The following is a 16,574-nucleotide window of genomic DNA, read 5'->3' as shown; positions in this document are numbered from 1 at the left end:
ATCAAGCCAATAAAGGAAGATAACATGAGCTAAAAACATAAAAGTTACGGTAAGAAAAGTAATTCTTCTTCAGTTTAAAAAGGTATTTTCCAGTTCTAAAAACTCCGCCTATCAAAATTTGGTTGTCACAGTAACGTCAAAGTCAATTAACAGTACCGACCACATTAACCTTTTCCAAATAAATTTTTGAAAAGGTCCTGACGTTTCAGGGCGTTTGCTCAAATATTTAAAAAAAGAAGTTATTCTTATTCAAAGTCGCCGCGGGCAGAATCTCACACCTGACAACCCCCACTTCCCCCGTCTTGATAAGGTTAAGATTAAATCCTTCCCAGTCTCTTTTCTATGTCTTTGTAGTGGTGTCGGCAAAGGCCTTGTCTAGAACGATAACTAGAGAAATGTCTGACTTAGAAAGTGTCTGTCGTAGGGAAACGCCTTCCTCGGGGATGTCTCTCTTAGAGCATTTACCCTGATTCCGAGATCCCTTTTCGTACCTTGGAATTACTGCACTCAAAACTTTTCGAAGTTGTTCAAAGGAGACGTCATAGTGACACCTTTATTTAGCCGGTCAAGAGCCAGGGTCCTGGAAAATATAATCAGTTGCGGATCAAGGGAAGGGGTGCCCCCACCATAATTTTTAGATCAAAAGCGAGATATTTCGTTTCACGTAGTGAAGCAAGTCGATCGTTCGAGTGTTCGAGTTTCATTTGTCGTGTGAACAGTCTTCGATACCATAGATTCGATATCGATACTGAGTTGCCTTGCAAAATATCGATGCTCGCGAGAAATATCGATTGCTTCAATACTGCTCACGTGACCACTTGAAAGAAGAAGTTGTGTCCGAGGTTCATAAAGGGACTGGGCCCTAATCTACACACTGTTCAAATTGCATCATATGGAGAAATGAACCTCATTGCCAGAAAGATCGCATAGAAATTAGTACGTTTACCAAGACTGGCTATGTTTCCTTGCGTGGTAACTAGTTTTTGTCCTGTCCCGTCAAAGGTCGCCAAATTCCATACCAATGTCTCTAATTCTAAAATGGCGCCCCTCCCCCCCCCCCCCCCCCCCACCAATCCATACAAAGTCTCTTTTGTCTCTAATTCCAAGATGGTTTTATCTAAATCTTATCCTGGGTACCGGAGGTTTTTCTCTCTCGCGCGGCAGAAACACTTTTTCGGCCTTCGCGAATTCGGCCAATCTCGTTCCCAGAGCCCACGTGTCTTTCGGTCAGCACCAAGATCTTGGCGCTGACAAAAACACACGTGGGCTCTGGGAACGAGATTGGCCGAGGGCCGAAACAGGAAACCGCGCATGAAAAATCTCTGGCACCCAGGGTACCCTAGCGTGCGAACGCAGACGTATTTCCGGCTGTCGCTTCTCTCCGCCAAAAAATAACCCACAGCACTTCAGATAGATGGGCTCTCATGATTGACGGTGCCTACTTTTGCTTCTGCGCATACGTTCTGCGCATCTCGAGGTACTCGGGTTTCCTATGGGTGGTGCCTACTTGTGCGCGGTTTAAAACTATGCGGGGAAAGAAGAACTTAGCAAGGGCTCTTGGTATCCGAAAAGAAAATTGGGGGTAACCATGCGCATTTTTCAGAAATAATAAAGCAAAGCGTCTAATTTCACCGATTCTTGAAAGCTTTCTACATGGTTTCAATTTAACAACACAACCTCAAACTTGTTAAAACGACTAATTTCAATGTGATCTTTCTTGTGATGGACTCCAATAGGCCATTTCCGAGTTGCTGTGAGCCTCATTATAAAAGCGAGGCTAAGTGTAATCCCAAGAATTTTAGTTTTTTTGTACCTCACTCGACCGCAGTACTGTAATCAAGCAGGTTATGCGTTCTCCACTCGTTTCTATCAGTGTTTATATGTATGTGTATACTTGATCCTCAAAAGCTAACGCGGGGTTTTGTTATTAAAATGTGTATTGATTATGAATATATAGAACATATATTTGAGCTGCGGATGAAAGATCAAATAGAAGAAAGATCCTCGCAGTTACTACGCAACTTAAGCAGTTGCGGAAAGAAAGCCTGAAAAGCCTCGGGCTGTCTTTCGGCAACTGCTTAAGTTGCGTACTAACTGCGGAGATCTTTCTTCTATTTAAAAATATGTACGTATATGTTGCTTGACTCGGATTGAGCACCAACCTCGTTCCCAGAGCTTTCTCTCTTTCTCGAGGAAGGAAGAGAGTGGACCCTGGGAACGAAGTTACTTGAGCACCACCTTGACTGATTACGTCAAAAACAAATCATGGGTGATGACGCTTTCATATCAATATCGAAAAAAAGCCAGTAAATATCGCACTCGTATCGGATCGATTTCGAAAACTGGTATCGACACGCCTCATGTTAGCATAGATTTCTCGGCCATGTCCCCCATCCCAGAAAAACACACCCTTAAGCCACTTTTTTTGAAAACATTGTCTTACATCCAACATTATTGACTACGTATACAGTACACATTTACAACTATGAAAATATATCACTTTAGATGGCAGGACGGATTCTTGGATGTGGACTTGATTTCCGGTTTTTCTGTAGTCTCAACGAAGCCCACAATGACCCTACGTACGCGGTCTTCCTCTCTTTCTCTATATCAATTCCACAACTAGTTCAAGACAACAGAAATTAACTGATTATAATATGTCAATTTGCTAGTAATATGCGAGTGTTTGCCTCCCCAGAGAGACGAGGTAAAAAATTATGAATCCTTCTTTAAATCTCTAGACTGGCCACAGAAACAGCCTTGTACAGCATAATAAACAGTACCACAGGAAAGTACTGCTCAGTAGCTTTCATTTGAGTCTGTTGGAGGCAAGCGGGTGAAGTTGTAAAATGGTTAAATAGTCCAAAAAAGCTTGTTGTTGCCACTGTTAAAACTTAACTGAGGAATAACCTTTTTTGCAATTCAGAATTAAATTAGATAGTGGGACGGTTTTCAATTGAGCGTTGAAAGTAATTTCCCGTTTGATTTGGTTTTGCCCTAATGCGCTACGTGATTGGTTAGAAAAACTCGCGCCATTTTCTAAACCAATGAGAAGACCAAAATCGACCGCGGCTCGCACACATTTTCCCGCGCTTGGCGAATTTCATTTACTTGTTGTTGCTTCGAGTTCCCTGATTGGTTCACTATGTAGTTTACGTGTTTTGATTGGTCAGAGCGATTCACAGGTTTCACCGACTTGACACATTGACTGGAGTGATTACTTTCGTGGTGGTTTTGCGACAGTCAATTGAAAACCACTGATGTAAAACTACGTTACGAAAAGACCCTTCAAACTATCTTCCTGATACACATTTCTATGGTTATAACCATACTTTTCACATAATCTGCCCTTTCTAGCTGGCGGAATTGTTCACGTAAGCCAAAGCTTGAACTGCAAAGTCCCGAATTCAAGTCGTATCCGGAACGCAAAGGAAATCACAGTGAACAATAATATCGTCGGCTAAGCGAGTAAAATATGATCAAGGGCACACAACGATTAATTTTGGCGAAACCTCTGTTCAGAAATCCACTCTGTAATTCGGATTTGTCTTAAAAAGTTGTTTCCTTAGTGAAATAGACTCGCGGGAGCTAAGGCCATTAAACTAGGCTCATGGGACAAACACGTTTTCTAGAATTTTCCTTGCCTGAATATTCAGCTTAAAAAAATACGAACAGCCAAACCATGTTAGCATCTCGCCGAAAACTGCTCGTTGGGTGCCTCTGGTAGAATCTTTCTCCCTAGCTTCACTTTACAAATGGACCTTTAAAAATGTTATACAATCTAGATTTGTCTTATTAATTCTACATCCTAGCGACACTTACTTGGTTAAAGAAGCGACACGCTACCGATTTCTGTTAAGTTACTAGTCACATTATACCAATCTTACGCAAATGTCTTCGACATTACTCGCCACCGCAAACAAAGAATGCCGACTAAGTATCGATTAGACAAACTGAGGCTCTCTGTCTTCTTCCCTACTGTTATCAGGAAACGGAGAACGACCATTTGCCCGACTATTCCTCGGACTAGTGTTCGGGCTTCTTCGTGGTCGTTCGGGTCGGTGTTTGTCATTGGAGTCGTCATCAAGGGGTATATTTATTTCTCTCGGCGATAAAGTCTCCTTTTCTCCATCGTGTAAGTCAAGTTTCAGAGATTCAAAATCGCCACTTCGCGGCCGACTTGATTTTAATGAGTCCACCTTGTCGAGATTATCAAGCACCAAATTTTGCGGACGGTCACTTTTCTCCGACCTATCTTTTCTATGACGACGCCGATGTTCCTCCTGCTTTTCCTGTTCAACAGGTTTTGTTTTTTCTGGACTACTTTGCACTGGGTTTCCAGCAGCTATCGCACTTCTTCCATCTACGCTGTCATCCAACCGTTTCCTTGGTAACTTAGGACTATCGCTGGCCGGGTTAGTAGTACCCATTGCGCTACTACCATCTTCGCTGTCATTCACTCGTTTCCTTGACAACCTAGGACTCCCGCTGGCCGAGCTTGAGCCGCTTCCGGAATCGCTTCTCGGCTTCCTCATGTTCACGTCACTCACGCGCTTGTACATCCCTCGTTCTTTCTTCTCGAACATTTGCTTCCGAGAAGCAACCGAGTTCGGGTTGAAATGTTCCGACGACTGCTTCCGACCGCGTTCGCCGCTTTCCACTCGGTTCCGCTCATACTGTTGCATACGATCTTTGACAGAGACTCGCGTGGTGTATGCGGATCGAGCTGGAGCTTTAATTTCAGGCTTTTTGTCATCGCCTCCACTGCCCTTCCTCAACACGCTCGGCGCTTCTCCTGGACTTTGGACTCTATCCGGGACTTTAGTATCAGTTGACGCTTCAGCAGTAGAACAATCCGGAGTGGAAGGCCTTCGCTCCTGTAACGCAGTCATTACCGGGACAATAAGCTCACGTGGCGCTCCTTCCTCAGAAACGCCGGGAACGGATTGGTCCTTTTCCTCCCAAGGTTTTTCTGAGGGCGTGAAATCCTTCTTTTCCAATGAAGGAGATCGCGCAGGTTTTTTCGCTATGGGCGGCGGTTCCATTTTATTCGGAGAAGGTAAATCATGCTTTGATCTGTCTTTTGTAGGAGACTGAACAGGGCTTATAATAATCTCGCTCGGAACAACTTCCTGGCTAACCCTACCCTCCGCGGGAGAAAGCACTGCATCATCGTTAACATGAATAACATTCACAGGCTCACTCAAGTTCAAAGTTTGGTTTCTTCCACCAACGACACTGTCCTCTTTAACCCATCCAACCTCATCATCTAAAGAGCTCTTCATAGCGTTTGTCATAGAATTCACTGCTGCAGAAATCCCAGCGAAAGATACTTCCTCTCCGATTGCATAAGGATCCTTATTGAGATTCAAATCGCTGTTAGATGTCTTCATCCCTATTGGAAAATAACCAGTGTTAAAGTCATCGGCTCGTTGTACACGGCCAGGTAAATCTGAATTTCTTTTCAGTAAGCCCAAAGTTCGTGGACGTTTTTGCGCGCCGATATCACCCGAATATGCCCGAGCCCGAGCATCGGACAGGAGATTCGCAATTCTCGTGTCTTTGTCGGTTGACCCGATATTTTCCGAAGAATTCAATTTGTCCAACTCAGCGGTATCGGAGAGATCGGGTAACATTGATTCAGTCAATTCCGAAGTGAAACTCGGAGCGACGGAATATGACGACGAGCTCCGAGACATAACCGACAGCGTCGAATCCCGATTTACACTGACTTTGTCGTCTTCAGTTAAGTTTTCGTTTGACGATCGTGGAGAGCTAATTCGTCGTGCAGCTCCGAAATGAGTACTGTCGAGGTCATCATCTGGAGTACGAGATCCACTGGTTCCTAGAGCGACGATAAAACCAAAAAAAATTATAATCTAACAACAAATTCTCAAACTCACTAATAATTCATGAAGAGAAAACAAAGAAAGTCATCAATGTGACGGTGGTTTAGATATGTGTTCCTAATTACCATAAAATTTTGCCAACTTTAGCCTTAAATTTCTCCAAGAATTATTGATCATTTGACAAGCTATATCAAACACTCGAAAGTGTGTTTCATCAGATATCCAAACACCTAGAAGTCGTTTGAAAAAACCAGGCGAGCCTATTTCTCAGTGGATATCGGATGAAACACACCTTCTCGTGTTCGATAATCATATATTACTAGAAGAACAACAAAGGATTGCTCAGTAGCTTTCATTTGAAAGGCCACACTTAAGGAGTGCTTTCCATTTGCCACAACTGGCCGGCCAGACCAAAATGGCTCATTCGATTTACAGACTGGCCACGGACGGGATGGTGCTGCAAAATCTTGAAAAGTAATTACTCTGAAGATTGTACGCGTTATTTTGACGAAATTCGAACGACTAGGATAAAACTTATCCTTCATATCAGTACAGTCCGTTTGTGAACTAACCGGTTTGGCCGGCCAGTAATGACAAATCGAAAGCGCCCTAGGATTTCATGCACAGACTCAAAAGGAAGAACCATCTTTCACAGAATAAAAATAGCTCCACAAGCAAGCACTGCTTACTGAATAACTTTTACTGCCTGAGAAGTTTCAGCGCTTTAGATATCACAAAAGTAGCTATAAATTCGACAGCTGTCGGTGCACCCCGACAGTTGCGATCCCAAGAAACTTAAAGCTGACCATTGAAAGAAACAAGGCAAGGGGTTAGTGACGCTGACGTCCGATCTCACCCCACAGAAATGTAAACCGCCATGAGACTTGGTGATATGTGCGGTATATAAGAATTCATTCATTCAAAAAGAACTTTGGTGCTACGCCGGTCGCGGGGGACTGAAAACGAATATTTGATTTTAAGAACTGAGTTTGGCTACCGTAAAGAGATTCGAGAGCTGACGTTTTAAGCGTTAGCCCTTCGTCAGAGAGGATTGGTTCTGATGAAGGACTAACGCTTAAAACGTCAGCCCTCGAATCTCTATACGGTAGCCAAATTAACTTATCAACGCAGTTAATAAATCCGAATATTCGCCCAGAAAGAAACTACTTGGGCAGACGTCTCTCTTTCAAGTAGTGGGGAAAAAAAATCATCTTTTGATTTCCTTTTTATAACTTTTGCGTCTGTTTGCACATTGCCACTGTTCACGTTGCACATTAGATAGAAAAGACCACCAGAGATAAGTGAGCGTCTAACAATAAAAGGCTGTTCTCAAGTCTGGCAGTATGTAGTAACAAGGGTAATTACTTTCGCAAATCTCCATACCCCAGTTGTTCAAAGAGCGGATAACTTTATCCAGCGGATAAATCGCATTTGTTGGACTACGTTTTATCCGATGGATAGGGATTTATCCACTGGATAGAGTTATCCACTTTTTAAACAACGGGGGCCAGTGATCTACTTTAGCATTATGTGTTCCCAATGGAAAATCAGGAATCCGCTGACCTTGAGTAGTGTCGTCTTCATATTCATCCTCCATATCCGAATCTTCCCGAGAAACTAAGGGTATCTGATGCGATGACTCGGGCAGCAAGAACTCTGGGATACTGTACTCAGTACGATCATTTTGCTGGAAGATCATACAGAAACAAGTGTTATACTTCGATGTACAGTGGAGCCCCAATTTACTGATGTGCTCACGTCGTTTACTTACGCAGTTGGCTTGAAACAAGCTCTGCCTTCACTTTGTTATCTAAACTGGGCAAGAGGCGCTTGAAAGGGGACGGGAAGAGAGGCGTACGCACGAAGCGAGGGGAGCGTGGAGGAGAGGGAAACGGGCGCTGCCTTTCTATCTCCCTCCCTTTGCGTTCCACGCGTTCCTCACGCACTTCGCGCGCCATTTCTCTCTTTAGTTTTTTCCCTTTCTAGAGTCACCCACAAGGGCTTTTCTTGTCTAAAAATCCTCAATTATCCAATCACACACTCACCCCTGCGATGGTTCAATAATCTACCTTGCCTGACGTACCGAAAATGACAAAAACTGACCAATCACCGTTTTCAATTTTAAGCAGTCAATATCCAACCATTTAGTTCTCTTTGCTCGGCTCTGGGGTACGTTCCTCGAAAATTCTTAAAACATTTCGGGCCCAAAAAGCTATTTTACCTACACAATGTTCATTAACAGAGAATCGATTTTTAATAATTCTGAAAAGAAAAACTTTAAAAACTTTACAAGATGATTAAGAAACACATGCTTTGCTGTAGAAGGTTGCAAAGGAAAAAAAATGTGCACTTACGCCATCACTTCGGCTGTTAGACTTGGCTAACAGTTCGAAGAATTCTGATCCAAACCCAAGACTGCTTCTCCTACAAAGAAAACGACGCGACTGTGATTATTGCGTGACAAGCTCGGGATACCGTGAAACTGGCGTATGGAATTCCCGAGAGGAAGTAAATGAGAAGTTGCGTGACAAACTAGGAAAGATGTCCGAACACGACTGCAAGTGTTCATTCACAAGTTGTAGAGGTTGTGGTTATGACAGTTGCAACGAGTGAGAGGAAGTGACTGTTAGTGTTACGTGACAACCAAATGTGACAACGATTTTAAGTGTTGTGTGACAAGAAAAAGTGGAAGAAAAAAACTGACTGTCTGTGTTGGGGGAGCAAAGGAACGATGGAGGGAGGGGAAAGGAGAGAGGAAAAACAAAGGAAGTAGGAAGAGCGGTAGGGAAGGAGGAAGGAAGGAAGGAAGGAAGGAAGGAAGGAAGGAAGGAAGGAAGGAAGGAAGGAAGGAAGGAAGGAAGGAAGGAAGGAAGAAAGAAAGGATGGACAGGGGCAGACTGATCGATGTTCGGACAGATGGAAGGAGGGAGGAAGGGAGGAAGGAAGGGAGGAAGTGACGGTGAGCGTTGCGTGAGAAACCAGAAGAGAAGCAACTTCGAGTTTTCCATGACAAGCAACGAACGTTAGTGGACTGAGTCAGGCGAGAAAACATAACAAGAGAAACCGCGTTATCGTCCATTCCGCGGCGATACTCACGCTGATGGTGTAGGTGACTTGGGCGGATTCAACCGCGTCGGTTGACGATGAGGCACGTTTATCGACCTGCGTTCAAAAACAACAATCAGTTATGCCGACAAACAACAAACACGCATTGCGTTACAAGGAAAGATGATTGCGTTACGTATGAGAGAGACGCATGCGCTGTACTTACGCTGTTGGGCGAACAGGAGAGATATCCAGTGTAGATTCTGATGAGTTTGGGTCAGGAGTGTTGATGAGGCTACACGAACAAAAAGAACGTAAAAAAAACGTATGGATCATTAAAGCATACTGAGAAAAGACAGGTCAAAGATGTTTCTTGTACAGAGGAGTACATGCCTGGACCTTGACGTTAGGGCATATAGTTTAGACAAGTTAAAAAAAATTTTGAACCAAGAATGAACCAAACAACGTTGGACACCTCATGATGTTTACGTTCTCGATGCCGTCGCCGTCGTATTTTCGTTTGCCTCCCTCACAGACGCTCTTTTAGCTCGTCACGCAATCTTTTGTCGGAAAGATTGCGTGACGAGCTAAAAGAGCGCAAACTCGACAACGAAAACGTAAAAAAATGTTTAATGAGCGAAACAATGGTTTGCACGGGCGTTGAAAATTTTGGTACATGCCTTTGCCTTCCTCGGCAAAAAAAAAACAACGTGAAATGACGAAATTCAAAGTTTTATGGACAACGTGTGCGTACGACGGCCAATTTTTTTGTCCCTTTCTCGGTTAGCTTTAACGTCGTTGCTACTACCTAATAGGCCATTTCCGAGTTGCTGTGAACCTCATTTTCAAAACGAGGCTGAGTGCAAAGCTTTTATTATGAAAATTTGTTTTCATTCATTTGCAAACAAAACCAATTTCCATATGAAAAGCTTTTGCACCTAGCGTCGCTTTCATAATGAGGTTCACAGCAACTCGGAAATGGCCTATTATTATGTTTCCATATTTGGGCACATTAGACACGTTAAACGGATTTAAACAATGCGCACAAAGTAGATTAGATAGCGTGGAGCGTATGTATTTCTAAGAACCATTTTCGTTGCCGTTGTGGTTGCATAAGGCCTGTTCCAAACGTCGTGCTACTGCCGTGTTTAAGTCGAATTTAATTCTTGAATTTAGTTCGGCACGGCAGTAGCGCGACGTTTGGAACAGGCCTAAGGTACCTTATAAAGACTCTCACGACGCGATAGTCATTGAAACAGCTGTCAGCAGTGACGGAAGAAAGGACAAGAAAAGGCAAAGAAATAGATTGCAAGTGATCTGACACAGTTTTGTTTATTGTATACCTGGCTTCGTCTCCGGCCTCGTAACTTTCATCTGTGTTTACACCTGAGACGAGAACAGAAAACAGTAAACCACAGCACTTTGGATAGATGGACTCTTAACGACGGTGCCTACTTTTGTTACTGGCATACGTTCTGTGCATCTCTCGATACTCGGGTTTCCTATGGGTGGTGCCTACTAATACAGGGATATTTTTGCGCGGTTTAAAGCTATGCGGAGAAAGCAGAACTTCGCAAGTGCTCTTGGGGTAACAATGCATTTTCAGAGATAATAAAGCTTCAATTTGGAAAAAAAACGGCATACATTGCTTTACACTTTACTGCTTTTTTGAATAATCGTTGCTTAATTATCTCTAAACGACGGCCTTCTCCCCCAATTTCCTTCTGTATTCCAATAGCCCTTGCTAAGATCTGCTTTTCCTGCATAATCATAAACTGTGCAAAAATACTTGTGTATTAGGAGGCAACGTCCTTTAGTATACTTTTTTTTTCAATGATCATCAAAATCAGTATCATCATCTTTGCTACTGAAAGATAGATTTGGCAACCAATACTAGCCTCTCAGACAGCCGTTATTTGAGCGTTGAGTGACGAGCCAATAAGCGCCTCTAAAGGCGACTAAAAGTACTAAAAACCAAAAGAAATCATTGCGTTACCAGGTCGAAGACTCTGGACAGCAAACACACTTCCTTCTCTGTCACGCGGCTTGGGAGGAGAGAATTTCTGCAGACAAATAACACATTGTAGTGTGACTTACAGCGAAGATTGCAAAGGGCAGAAAAGAACTCAGACATGAAAATTGTAGAGCGGTGTTCAATTAAGCGTCGACAGTATAATTCCCGAGTTGCTTCGAACCTCATTATGAAAGCGAGGCTAAGTGCCAAGTTTTTATTATGAAAACTAGTTTTCATTTATATGCAATCAAAACTACTTTTCATATGAAAAGCTTTACTTTACACTTATCCTCGCTTTCATGATGAGGTTCAAAGTAACTCGGAAATGGCCTATTCAGGAATAGTGTACAAGGAACGAGGTTGCATTTTCTCCACAGACAATGGGAGTTAACTTCAATTTTTATGCCAACTATGTGAGCAAATTTTCTTTTGTTTTGGCACCAACATGGCGGCAATGCAATCAACCTATTTTATTCAAGCTAAAGTTTTAAATTAAAGTTTTGCATGCTGCTTACCTCTACTGGTGTCTCCCGCGAAGCCGGTTCGTCTGTTTCCGGAAGATCAAACACCTGGAAAAAAAGGAACGACGACACATTAATAGGGACCAACCGCTAGGTCAATAAATATCTTAACAGCCTGCAAAGCTGGGTGAGCAAGCGTTGTTCGTCCATAAAATTAGAAAACAAAGGCGAGTTAGAGCGAGGAAAAAAATGGTGGCCAAGAGAGTAAGAATCAGGGTTACCGTCGAAGTCCTACTTTCAACGTGCAAATTCTCGTCACTCTTCATCAAATATTTCTTATGGTACTTATTGAGAGAATTTGCGTATCCATATAAGCATTTATGATCAAGTGGTGATTGTGTTGGGAGAAATTTGATACTGGTCATTACTGCGGAGATGAATGGTTGGGAAGCCTACACTGTTGGTTAATCCAAGATGGCGGCTGAGCCCACGAATGCCCCCCCCACCCCACCCCCACGAAAACGCCTACGATGCATGCTAAAAACAGCTGTGTACGTTGCCTTACCTCCGGACTGGCGATTAACAGCTCCACCAAGCGAGTTTGATGCGGCATTTCCACAAGAGCAGATAGAGTAGAGGTCGCTTCGTTTTCACTGCAAAGTAAAAAAAGTGTTTCTAACGTTTGAGTCTCTGAAGTGTAGATAAATTGGCATCACTCATATTCAGCTACTGCAAAGTTTGGTGAGACCGTTTATGGTGAGCCAATCGCTCACAAAAGCGACATTTTCCCTCTTGAACTCGTCCATGGATCAGTAGCCACGTGTATTCCGCTGAACAAGAAGGAGGGCGTAAACTTGACTGTTTAAGTTCAAACTGCCCACCCTACCCAGATAAAATTAAAATTCCCCACCCTCTGGAAGGAATTTCGCGTCAAATTCCCTACTCCACGGGCAAGGAAAATGGTCAAATGACAGGGGTATGCCCGGGACCGGGGGGGGGGGGTGAGGCGGGGTGTTGAGGTTCAAGTTTATCAGCGCATTACTTGAACGACAGACGCAACCAACAACAGCAGAAAATTAAGTAATCGAAGGGAAGTCGCGGGTAAACACTTGCGAGAAAGACAAGATTGGTCGTGTTTTGACTTCTAGTTATTCAAGGTAGCGGGAAATTCACAAAAGTGAATCACGTTCTACCCTTGATAAAAGCGCTCAATAAAGAAAATAGTTTTACCATGGTCTGAGTAGTGTAGGTCCAAACACAATGGCCAGGTTACTGCCAGGCATAGCATTCGCTTCATCATGTTCCGACACTCGCTTCAGATGCATAATCAATCGCTCCGCCGTCACTCGATTGGCTGTCGGAAGCTGCATCACAACTTCTCGAAGTTTGCCGAGCAGCTTGTCGTACTCTTCTCGGAGCTCTTCGTTTTCGGAAGCTTGTTTGCATGTTGTTGAGTTGTTTATGATTGCGAAGCTCTCCTGAAAGCGACCAAAAGAAAACAACAGTTAATGACAAATACATAGGGTGAATTTTACCATGAATTTTGCATTAGGTTAGGCACGTATAAAGTTCGATGTTTTCCCGGCGTTTTCCCGTTTGAAAGAATTAGTAATTTTACTCGAATCAAACTTCACGTTAACCCAGGATTAGCTTAATCGGGCTTTGAACAACTGGGCTCAGCTGAATAAATGATAGAGGTATTTTATTTCAGTCTGTGATACAGACATACTCAGAAAAAGAAAATCCGAGTTCTTCCATGCAACAGGAGTCGAACCTATCATCTCCTGTTCGGAGAACTCGGATTTTCTTTCTCCGAGTATGTCGGTGTCACTATCTGTAAGATATGCTTCCATGAAGTTTCCCGGTTATTTCTAAAGAAGCCGTTACACGTGGAAACTTTTAGCTGAAACTTGTGTACAACGGCGCTGCGATACAAGTTTCAGCAGGCGTTGCACCGTGTAATATGGTCGGTTTCGGGAAAACTTTTTCGAACTTCCGTTGCGAGAGAAGTTTCACGAAAAGTAGAACCGCTTTCTACTTCTGCCACGGCTCGCAACGGACGCAGTGGTGATAAAACAAGAGTTTCACCGTGAAACACCACTTGGTGAAACTGGTCTCGTTCGCCGTTGCACACAAGTTTCAGCTAAAAGTTTTAACGTGTAACGGCGGCTTAAAGGCCCCTAGTCAGCCTTCGCCATTTTCGATGCCATCGAAATTATTGATATTGCATGGTGAAGTGAAATCTTATTGCTTTACTGTAAGTTGTGTTTCTGAAAGTATGTTTCGTTATCTTTAGTAGTTTCACAGTGATTTCGTTCATTTCGACATGCTCCGAAACTCTCGCATATAAACAAAAACAAAGGTGTGGCTGACTAGGGCCCTTTAAGACCTCTCGAATATTGTATACGATGATAAGAACATGGACAAACACTTCAATGCTCCAGCTTTGCAAACGAACGCCTTACCTTGGCTATCCGGATGAACTCTGGATACAATGTGAAAGTTAGAAGTGATTCTGGAAGCTGGAACAAAAAAAAAAAAGATCGTGAAAAATTAGTTACAATCCAGCTTTCATGAGGGATGGGAGAGTTCAGAGGAAGGGGATCATAGGGGAGGTAGGGTCGGGAAGGATTTTACTCACCTGACGGAGATACAGTTTCAGAACAGCCGCAATGACGTGTGGGGGTGTGTCAGACAAGTCAGCATGGTAAACACCATTCTCAAATGCCTGTGGAGATTAAATAAACAGTGTGATCAGCATCAAATTTCTCCTTGTAAACTCAATGCTAAATCAGCCCCTGAAGTCATGAGAATAAAGGATGTGATCACCCAAGGTGAATTTCCTTGATATTTTAATAACTTCTCCACAGTACTTTTATAAGAAACGTATCGGGACAAGATAGGAGAATTTGTTCTTGGATATTTGGGGTTAAAAGACGTTGTCACAAGTGATATATCGTCCTTTCATTAGCGCAGTGAAACCCCGCTTTAGGGACGGTTTTCTTGGCCGCTTAATATGGACACTGATAAGCTAGAGATTAAGCACCACGTTTTACGACAAACGTGAGATTCGCGTTCATGTTTCTTGAAAAACTGAGTACATAGACGAGAACAGTGCAAAATATTTCTGGCCTTATATGCTAACACAAAACTACCCAGTTTTACTGAGACACTGAAAAACACGAGCGGCAAATATAAGGTAAACATGATCACGTAGTCATCGCTGCCGTTTGCCGGGAAGAGTCAGCTTTGGTCCATATACGTCTGCCATCTTACCTGGCATAATTTTTCCACTCTGGATTTTACTCCCGAAACACGATAGATTCCCTGAAATTACAAACAAACAAAAAATACTCAATTGACCGTAAGGACTACATGTCTGAAGGGGAAAAACTCTTCAACGGCAAAACAGTTTTTTTTCCTAGCTGAAGAAGAGACGCCGTTTTTTTTAAGCACTGTATAATGACTTTGCTTCCTTCACTTAATAAGCAAAAGGTTGTTATGAACCGTCTCACAATTGCTATATCGTTTTTTCCAGTACTGTAATGTGTAAGCCTTATTCTGTGAGCCCAATGGTTTCTCCTAAGGCTCCCTCTTTTCTCTTCTTTTAACGTGTGTGTTATGAAGCAAGCAAACAAACAAATAAATAACTAACTAAATAAATAAATAAATAAATAAATAAATAAAGTGATCACACTCACCTTAACATCAAGTCCTGTAAAAAGACAAAAATAAAAATAAGTGTTACAAAAATAAACTTGCTTATTTTTTCTTAGGCAAGGAGCATGGAATTACCCAGACCCGTTTTTAATTGTAACCAGAGTGCTCCTCCCATACACAGTGTACCCTGACTAGGGGTCCCCTCGGTAGTTTAGACAGGTTGCGCTCGCCGTTATAAACCAAGATGGCGGAAGCTGAGCCTTGAAAATCCCACGGAAAAATAGCCCGAGGGGGGAATGTGAACAATCTAATGGCCGTGCGGACTCCCTGTGGCTAGCGAGGGACTTTTCCCTTTATATACTAATTGCGTTCGACGTAGTAAGAACGCACTTCTTATACAGATTGGAGTCAAGATTGAATGGGAAAACGTTGATTCAGTGAGTGAATGAATGAATGAATGAATGAATGAATATGAATGAATGAATGAATGAATGAATGAATGAATGAATGAATGAATGAATGAATGAATGAATGAATGAATCTTGGGATCTGGCATCCCCCGCAGATTTTGCAGGGGGCGGATGACATCATCACCACCTTGGACGAGGAGAGAGAGCCTGGGATCAGAGATCATCGAACGCACTCCCCAATCTTTGATTGTTACTAGTAACAATCAAAGATTGAGGAGTGCGTTCGATGATCTCGATCCCAGTCTCTCCTTTGCCAAGTTGGTGATGTCATCCGCCCCTGCAAAATCTGTGGGGGATGCCAGATACGCGTCCCAAGATCCCGTCATTCATTCGTAGCCTGTAAACAGACTCCCAAGAGGATATAGGGCGAAATGAAAAATTGGCGAGCCGGGCAAGCGGAGCGCATTTTTGTCTTCGCCCTATACCCCACTTGGGAGCCTGTTCACAGGCTATTCATTCGTTGATCGATCCACTGTCCCATACAATCTCGACTCCAAACGCAAATAGTCCAGTTTCCATATATTAAAATTCAGCTTGATACAATAACATCTCTTCAAGGCTCCGGGGAAGAAATTGTAGAGTTTAAATGGGGTTTTTCCCGGCGCCTGACAGTGATGTTTATCGTTTCAGGCTGAATTTTTATACATCGAAATTGGGCTATTAAGATTGCGTTCGTTCTACGTCGAACGCAATCAGGAATGACCTAAGTAGTTTTGTTTGCATACCTCTTTGGTCGATTTCGTCGATACAAGATGAGATTAAATGCGGTATGTTCTCCTCTTCAGTATTGGAATCTTGCAGATGTCGTTGAAAGTCAACTCCGAATGTTGTCATGCGTCGCTGAACCTTCTGTGATTGAAGAGAAAGCAATGAATTAAACTGTTCCTTCGGGTAGAAAATGGTTCACCAAGGGAAAAAAATGAACTTCTGTTTTTACTCCTGTTTCGTTTTCTAGTTTTATGGCCATTTGCTTTGATGAAAACCTAAAGTGTGTATGTACTCAGGCACATTTTTGATGGGGGCGCGCAAATGAGGCCAAATTGTTTAACCCAAAAAAGGTTTGGTTAGCCTACAG

At 42.9% G+C, this 16,574-nt stretch overlaps 1 protein-coding gene across 5 annotated transcripts in view; it reads right to left on the bottom strand.

Moving 5' to 3' along the window:
* Window positions 1-2,121: 2,121 nt before the first annotated feature.
* LOC146456905 (uncharacterized) overlaps window positions 2,122-16,574 on the bottom strand; it is a 48,487-nt gene continuing 34,034 nt past the window's right edge. For 2 of the 5 annotated variants that reach the window (XM_085092503.1, XM_085092504.1), the window contains exons 17-31: window positions 16,225-16,348; window positions 15,071-15,084; window positions 14,646-14,696; window positions 14,011-14,097; window positions 13,835-13,891; window positions 12,600-12,847; window positions 11,935-12,022; window positions 11,424-11,477; window positions 10,891-10,957; window positions 10,238-10,280; window positions 9,121-9,189; window positions 8,946-9,011; window positions 8,204-8,273; window positions 7,413-7,536; window positions 2,122-5,845 (exon numbers count right to left, since the gene is read on the bottom strand). In XM_085092503.1, the coding sequence (XP_084948629.1) occupies window positions 3,945-5,845; window positions 7,413-7,536; window positions 8,204-8,273; window positions 8,946-9,011; window positions 9,121-9,189; window positions 10,238-10,280; window positions 10,891-10,957; window positions 11,424-11,477; window positions 11,935-12,022; window positions 12,600-12,847; window positions 13,835-13,891; window positions 14,011-14,097; window positions 14,646-14,696; window positions 15,071-15,084; window positions 16,225-16,348 (3,063 nt within the window). In that variant the 3' untranslated portion in view covers window positions 2,122-3,944. The remainder of the gene's footprint in view (window positions 5,846-7,412; window positions 7,537-8,203; window positions 8,274-8,945; window positions 9,012-9,120; window positions 9,190-10,237; window positions 10,281-10,890; window positions 10,958-11,423; window positions 11,478-11,934; window positions 12,023-12,599; window positions 12,848-13,834; window positions 13,892-14,010; window positions 14,098-14,645; window positions 14,697-15,070; window positions 15,085-16,224; window positions 16,349-16,574) is intronic. The other 3 variants (XM_085092506.1, XM_085092507.1, XM_085092505.1) reach the window with 2 other exon arrangements.

This window comes from Pavona decussata, unplaced genomic scaffold (genome assembly GCF_977016875.1).
Source record: "Pavona decussata unplaced genomic scaffold, jaPavDecu1.1 SCAFFOLD_253, whole genome shotgun sequence".
Lineage (NCBI taxonomy): Eukaryota > Metazoa > Cnidaria > Anthozoa > Scleractinia > Agariciidae > Pavona > Pavona decussata.
Note: the sequence above shows the minus strand (reverse complement) of the source record. Positions and strands in the feature narration are given on the sequence as shown.